The 8,519-nt window shown below is 45.5% G+C and overlaps 1 protein-coding gene across 1 annotated transcript; it reads left to right on the top strand.

Moving 5' to 3' along the window:
* Positions 1-1,041: 1,041 nt before the first annotated feature.
* On the top strand, positions 1,042-4,931 carry LOC142909535 (uncharacterized). Its single transcript, XM_076059754.1, has 2 exons — positions 1,042-1,117; positions 1,535-4,931. Exon 2 carries the CDS (start codon positions 1,545-1,547, stop codon positions 3,123-3,125), a length of 1,581 nt encoding a protein of 526 aa, XP_075915869.1. The 5' UTR covers positions 1,042-1,117; positions 1,535-1,544; the 3' UTR covers positions 3,126-4,931.
* Positions 4,932-8,519: the final 3,588 nt, after the last annotated feature.

Raw genomic sequence — 8,519 nt, 5'->3', positions numbered from 1 at the left:
AAATTCTCATCGTTGTGGTGGTGGTTGTGGTGGTGGTGGTGGTTGTAGTGGTAGTGGTGGTTGTTGTTGTTGTGGTGGTTGTTGTTGTTGTTTACCAAGGTAGAGCCTCTCTCTCTCGTAGGGATGTCAGTTGAGTAGCAGCGAGCATGGGAATCGATGTCCAGGTTGGAACTTTACAACGTGGGGCCTAGCCACGCGGGGCCTTGCCTCCTGCCCTCGCCTGATTGCGTTCACTTTAATTATCTCGCTTAAGTTTAATTTGTCTTCACCCAGCTCGCCACTTTGTAACTTTGTTTTATTGTAAATATTCACGCAGTTTTTATTTTCTTTTGTTAGCAGGCCAAGCCCGCTTGAGCTGCTATCCCGCTCTTGTTATCAGAAGCGACCTGCCCACAACAACACAAGATGAGGCTTTGTCAACGTGTGTGAATGTTTTGACTTAAAACTTTGGTGACTGCAGGAATTAATATTCGTGGTTCTTTCGGTAAAGTCAAGTAGATAGAAAATTGAATAAAATAACAATGAAATAAATAAATAACTTCAAATAAAGAAAAACAACTCACGTCGTTTTGATCGCAACACAAGTGGTCTTTATTTAATGTAATTGTATTATCTGTTATTGTTATTTTCTATCTACGTAACTTTACCGAAATCAACAAGAATACGTGTGTCAATGTCAATCGGTCAAAGACGCTCAGCGGAGAGACGTGCAAACTCCAAATATACAGCAGGCGTCAGGGTCGGGATCGAACCCACGACTTCCTGTACACCAGGTGAGGCAGTTAACATCTCACCACGGAGAGGGACACGCAAACTCCAGTTAGCCTCGGCTATGTTCATTGATCCTCGATTAATTACTTGGTGGAGTGAGGAAGCATTCATGCCAAGCAGATGAAGGTGGCCAGGCATGATTCTAGACACGCCACTGCCAGTGTGTGACACTGTCAAGTTTGTATTTGCAGTAAAGTCTATTAACTCTGTTGAACACGGAAGTTATATCAAAACAATAGTTTATTTTTGTTTTCCTCTGGAACTCTTTGTAAGAATGGAAACAGGAGGTGAACACAGCACACACGTGCAGCTGAAGTCGGAACTGTTCATCCCAGCATTTAAGGACGTGAGCCTGGATTCACACCTCTAATTTGCGATTGAACGTTAATTTATGCATTTCTGCCTAACACAAATAGTATTGTTTTCAATACCCTTTGCTATGTCAGCTGAATTTAGCTCTCATAAATATTCCTTTTGTAACCAGACAGCAGAAATTGTGTGCTCGGAGTTTTAGGTTAACATTCATTTTGAAGATACGAGGGCTTCCAGGCATGTTTATGACCATTTGCCCTCTCATTGTGTGCCGTAACTGCCCTGTGATGAATTTGTGAAACGTTTTTACTACATCATGAATATATGAATATAGACGTGTAAGTCACATGTATATATGCATTCCTCTGTGCCTCGATACTGACGTGTAGATGGTGTGGATATTATTTTTTTCTGTCCGCAGCTGACGCTTCCTCTGATGCTTCCTCCGCAGAATTGGACTGATGGAGCAAATGCACTCAGCGCAGCTCGGTAGGACAAGTCAACAATGCGACCGGTGTGCATACAGCACGGATCGGACTGGAAATTTGACATGGCACCAGAGAACTCACACAGGAGAGAAACCCTTCAGGTGCACGATGTGCGGGAAGGCATTTGCACATTCATCTACTCTTAAAATACACCAGAGAACACACACAGGAGAGAAACCCTTCAAGTGTAGTGTGTGCAACTATGCATTTGCACGGTCATTTGCTCTTAAAATACACCAGAGAACACATACGGGAGAGAAACCCTTCAAGTGCACTGTGTGTGGGAAGGCATTTTCACAGTCATCTGTTCTTAAAGAACACCAGAGAACACACACAGGAGAGAAACCCTTTAAGTGCAGTGTGTGTGGGAAGGCGTTTGCACGTTCATCTGCTCTTGTAACCCACCAGAGAACACACATGGCAGTGAAACCCTTCAAGTGCAGTGTGTGTGGGAAGGCATTTTCACAGTCGGTTGCTCTTGTAACACACCAGAGAACACACACGGGAGTGAAACCCTTCAAGTGCACTGTGTGTGGGAAGGCATTTGCATGGACATCAGTTTTTCAGACCCACCAGAGAACACACACGGGAGAGAAACCCTTTAAGTGCACTGTGTGTGGGAAGGCATTTGCATGGTCATCAGTTTTTCAGACCCACCAGAGAACACACACGGGAGAGAAACCCTTCAGGTGCAGTGTGTGTGGGAAGGCGTTTCCACGTTCATCTGCTCTTGTAATACACCAGAGAACACACACGGGAGTGAAACCCTTCAGGTGCACGATGTGTGGGAAGGCGTTTGCACATTCATCTACTCTTGTAGAACACCAGAGAACACACACGGGAGAGAAACCCTTCAAGTGCAGTGTGTGTGGGAAGGCGTTTCCACGTTCATCTGCTCTTGTAATACACCAGAGAACACACACGGGAGTGAAATCCTTCAGGTGCACGATGTGTGGGAAGGCGTTTGCACATTCATCTACTCTTGTAGAACACCAGAGAACACACACGGGAGTGAAACCCTTCAAGTGCAGTGTGTGTGGGAAGGCATTTTCACAGTCAACTGTTCTTAAAAAACACCAGAGAACACACACAGGAGAGAAACCATTCAAGTGCACTGTGTGTGGGAAGGCATTTTCACTGTCATCTGTTCTTAAAAAACACCAGAGAATACACACAGGAGAGAAACCCTTCAGGTGCATTTTGTGTGGGATGATGTTTGCACAGTCATCAAATCTTCAAGTACACGAGAGAACACACACGGGAGAGAAACCCTTCAAGTGCACTCTGTGCGGGAAGGCGTTTTCACAGTCACCACATCTTAAAGTACACCAGAGAACACACACGGGAGAGAAACCCTTCAAGTGCACTCTATGCGGGAAGGCGTTTTCACAGTCACCACATCTTAAAGTACACCAGAGAACACACACGGGAGAGAAACCCTTCAGGTGCACTCTGCGGGAAGGCGTTTGCACATTCATAAAATCTTCAAGTACACCAGAGAACATAGAAGCATCAGAAGATCTGCAAGGAGTGGAGTCTGAAATCAGCTTGTGAAAGTCAAAGTGCCCCAATAAGCCCATCCCTCATGAAACAAGAACCGGACGAAAATCCCAGCTTGGACACTTTTAAAGGTATCGAGGTGAAATATAAAGAGGTGATGGTGAAGAGGGATGAAGTGATGGTGAAGAGGGAAGAAGTGAAGGTGAAATGTGATGAAGATTCAACTCCAAAATGGGACCTTCACATCGATGGACGCAACGTGAAGCAGGAGGAGAATTCTCACTGTGAGGCAGAGCGAGGCAACTCCCAGCAGTTTGTGGAAGTGGAGGTGTGGGTGGACTTGCTCCTAGACAATACAAAGTCAAGTGGAGACCCGGTAGATGTGTAAGCCAGAGACGATGTCGCTACAATAGATGCACCTTTGTCACAGGCCATTAATGACAAGAATGTGAAGTTGAACACTCAATTCCTAGGTTCAACCTGCAGAGTAAGAGCGGCCAGTCTTTGTGGACCTGTGGGTTGGGTAGATCTCTAACCAGGAGCGAGAGACAATAAGCTCCCAAGCATTCACTATGTTATATTAATTGCATTTACTCGGCGCTTGCTTAACCGCCTCGGCATCTCCGAGTTTTGTCGTACCTCGTCTGAAACACTCGAAGCGCATCACCAAGTAGCAGCTGCCCCTGTGTGGCACAGGGTGGTGGCCCTGCACCAACCTGCATGTGGACAAGAGCCTGTCAGTAGGGGGCGATGATTGATGCGTCATCTCAGTTGTGTAGTTTGTAGGCAATCTTGATTCGAATCCACACTCTTGAGTTATTTCGGTAAAGTCACCACGTGGGTAGAAACATAACAGGTCACGGCGTTTAGATCACAACACAAGCAATCGTCATCAGGTCGGACAACCACAGCAAGAGAAACTGCTGAAGTAGTAGGCGCCTACTCCAGCAGTTTCCTCTTATTGCTGCTGTGCTTGTCCCACCTGATGACGATTGATTGTGTTGCCATCGAAGTGCCGTGATCTATTATTTGTAGCGTAATGTTTAGAATTTGCTAAATTTTGACCCAGACGCCAGCATGCAACGGCCTACTCGTTTTGAATGACGCAACAATAGTACGGTGTACATACACTGTCAAGCAGATGGTGCGTATTTGTAAAATAACTTCTTGTTAATACGATGTAACGTGATGCAGTCAATTTCGCTGCAGTAATTCAATGTTGCTAATATGCCCGTCAATGATTTAGAATGAATACTTGTCTGATTGTGCATGTAACATTTTATCTGAGGGTCACACATTGAATATGTGATGTTAGGACAAAGTGTGTGTGTGTTTTGGAAGTAACCTGTACAGAGAACTAAGGTGAGACCCGTTGTTCTTGTGATACAGGTCAAAGGGTACTTTTGTGTTTCTCGAAGCGTCTGCCTCTGGAGCAACTCATCGTCTTTGAAATAGGGAGCACGCTCGGATCATTCATCAGTTACAAGGCATACCACTTGAAAGTTACACGTATAGGAGGAGATACATTCTCTACAACACGAATTGTAGTTTTGTCTTACGTGTTGACGTATATTTTGTCTAACTGGGACTAGAAATGCACCTTGCTGATTCACGTCTGGATGTTCACAACCATCGGTTGAGGCAAACCCCACTGCTGTTGTTGAGACGCTGTGCACCATTTAATGGTCCAACACATTGACGGCCTTCATGCAAGGAAAGTCACAACATTTGCACACGAAGGACGAATTCACGCAAGCACCCGGTGCTCCGTTTTGAAGTTTTAAAATGAAACATCTTCGACTTGTGTTGTGTTTTGAATTAGATGATTTTATTTCTTCATTAAAAGCTTGTCTCAATTTACATCTGGAAGACTTCATTGAAAAGGACATTTCGTGTGAATTTTCTCTCGTCATTAAGTAGATGGCCTTGCAGGGGTTCGGTTCAATGTGGACACAAACACAGTGTACACACACAGTGTACACACACAGTACACACACAGTGTACACACACTGTACACACAGTGTACACACACAGAGTACACACACACAGAGTACACACACACAGTGTACACACACAGTGTACACACACAGAGTACACACAGTGTACACACAGTGTACACTCACTGTACATACACACAGTATACACACAGTGTACACACACAGTGTACACACAGTGTACACACACACAGTGAACAGTTTATACACAGTGTACACACAATGTACACACGTGTACACAGTGTACACACAGTGTATACAGTGTACACACACACCGTATACACAGTGTACATACACAGTGGACACAGTGTATACACAGTGTACACACAGTGAACACACAGTGTACACACACAGTGTCTGTACACAGTGTACACACACAGTGTACACACACAGTGTACACACACATACAGTGTACACACACAGTGTACACACACAGTGTACACACAGTGACACAGTGACACACACAGTGTACACACAGTGTATACACATAGTGTACACACACACAGTGTACACTGTGTGTGTACACGCAGTATATACACAGTGTACACACACAGTGACGCACACAGTGACAACAACCGCCATTCGCCACTAAGTGGAGGTGACGTCACCACGACGCTTGTGCCAGGCACAGTGACACACACACATTGACACACACAGTGACACACACAGTGTATACACAGAGTGTACACACACAATGTACACACAGTGTACACACACACAGTGTACGCACACAGTGTATACACAGTGTACACAAACAGTGTACACACAGGGTATACACAGTGTACACACACACATCGTATACACGGTGTACATACAGTATATACACAGTGACACACACACAGTGACACACACAGTGTGCACACACAGTGACACACAGTGACACAGTGACACACAGTGACACACACAGTGACACACAGTGTATACACACACAGTGTACACACAGTGTATGCACAATAATGTCCACGTTGTTGTTGCTGAGCTCACACACCCAAGGGAGGGAGCAATGGAAAATGAATCTAAAGTCAACTTAAACTCCAACTCTGTGACGTCACCACTCTTAATTACCTCATCGGCGTGAAACTCCAGAGGGAGGTGTACCTCGCTAGTGACGTCATGTCACCAAGGTATTCATCCCTCCCCTGTCCACCGCTCTCTTGAGCGTGACGTCACCTCCGCTTGGGTCACTGCCGATATCGCTCCAGTGGCAATCCTTATTTGGGCAAAGCTACGCCCAGTGACTGGTAGCTCATTAACATAATGTGACCGTTAAAGCCGTCGCGAGTTTATTGCGACGGGTTCAGCGTCCACGCCCCCATCTCTCAACATATGGGCCGGCTTCATTAACATAATTTATTCAGTTAGAGAGCCGCTCGTGGGAGGGAAGTGACGTCATACTACTTCCTGCTGTCGCGAGGCAACAGGAAGCTGCCGTGTGCGCGCTTGCACTGAAATCCGAGGTGAGAAATTCTCATCGTTGTGGTGGTGGTCGTTGTGGTGGTGGTTGTTGTTGTTGTTTACCAAGGTAGAGCCTCTCTCTCGTAGGGATGTCAGTTGAGTAGCAGCGAGCATGGGAATCGATGTCCAGGTTGGAACTTTACAACGCGGGGCCTACCCACGCGCGGCCTTGCCTCCTGCCCTCGCCTGATTGCATTTACTTTAATTATCTCGCTTAAGTTTAATTTGTCTTCACCCAGCTCGCCACTTTGTAACTTTGTTTTATTGTAAATATTCACGCAGTTTTTATTTTCTTTTGTTAGCAGGCCAAGCCCGCTTGAGCTGCTATACCGCTCTTGTAATCAGACGCGACCTGCCCACAACAACACAAGGTGAGGCTTTGTCAACGTGTGTGAATGTTTTGACTTAAAACTTTGGTGACTGCAGGAATTAATATTCTTGGTTCTTTCGGTGAAGTCACGTAGATAGAAAATAAAATAAAAATAACAGATAATAATTTTTCTTTTTTACAATGAAGCAAAACACCCCACAACGTTTCTATGGCAACATTAATGTTGAAGATGCGAGGGCTTACAGGAATATTTATGACATTTGCCCTCTCATTGCGTGCCATGACAGTGCTGTTTGCACAGTCACACGTAGTCACTGTAAGATGTTTCTCTTGGTCGTGTTTTTGTTTTGTTGCTTGTTGTGATTGCACCCGATTCAAGAGCCGAACGGCTCACGGGACTATAACCAAAATAAATCAAACTGAAAATCAAAAATACTGAAACCGCGTGATGAATTTTGGGAAAGTTTTTCACTGCATCTCCAAATATATATAAAAGACAAAGTTGTGATTGTGTGTGTTGTCTGTTCAAAATGTTTAGCGTACTTCCCGACATGCAACAAACTGGAAATTTGCCATGTGGGTACTTTCCAGACTGTACAGCGTACAAACATTATACAAATACACTTTTGTGTTGTTTTAAGGGGGGGGGGGGGAGCTCAATAATGTATAGATTTTTTGCACGGCAAGTGAGCTGTGACGTCAAATCTGTCACGTGACCCTCGCATGTAGAAGAGTAACGCATTGTAGTGTAGCGGTTAGCGTTGTCTGTGTGTGTGTGTCTCGCTAACAGCACTTGCCCCTACAGTCTGTTAAGGCTATATGGGGGATCTTTATCTTTGTGTCTGTGTGTGTGTTTCTGTGTGTGTGTGTCTGTGTGTGTGTATCTGTGTGTGTGTCTGTGTGTGTGTCTGTGTGTGTGTCTGTGTGTATCTGTGTGTGTCTGTGTGTGTCTGTGTGTGTGTGGAAGCGTAACGCATTGTAGTGTAGTGGTTAGCGCTACGCTACGAACCCGGCAACCCGAGTTCGATTCCCGCTCACGGCCACCACCGGTGATAATTATTTCAACCGCTTCTGGGCCTCCCCTAGGTCGACTCAGCCTAAAACGAGTAACTGTTGTTGTGTGAACATCGCCACTGGGGAGACAAAGGCGGCCGGACGTGGTGGATCCAAGTCTCGAGCGAAGCCGGGTAGTACAGCTAGTCATGAATACATGAATGAATATAGACGTGTCAGTCATGTGTGACTGTATATATGCATTCCTCCATGGCTCGATACTGACGTGTAAATGGTGTGGATATTCTTATTTTCTGTCTGCAGCTGACGCTGGTCTGATGGAGCAAATGCACTCAGCACAGCAGCTCGGTACGACAAGTCAACAATGTGACCAGCGTGCATACAGCACGGATCGGACTGGAAATTTGACACAGCACCAGAGAACTCGCACAGGAGAGAAACCCTTCAAGTGCACTGTGTGTGGGAAGGCATTTTCACAGTCATCTGCTCTTAAAACACACCACAGAACACCCACGGGAGAGAAACCCTTCAAGTGCAGTGTGTGTGGGAAGACATTTTCAGATTCATCTGCTCTTAAAAAACACCAGAGAATACACACGGGAGAGAAACCTTTCAAGTGCAGTGTGTGTGGGATGGCATTTTCACGGTCATCTG

This window comes from Petromyzon marinus, unplaced genomic scaffold, assembly GCF_048934315.1.
Source record: "Petromyzon marinus isolate PM22_M1 ecotype Great Lakes invasive population unplaced genomic scaffold, UKy_Petmar_22M1.pri1.0 PM_G_Scaffold_124, whole genome shotgun sequence".
NCBI lineage: Eukaryota > Metazoa > Chordata > Hyperoartia > Petromyzontiformes > Petromyzontidae > Petromyzon > Petromyzon marinus.
The sequence above is the reverse complement of the archived record's forward strand: the minus strand, read 5'-3'. Positions and strand labels throughout refer to the sequence as shown.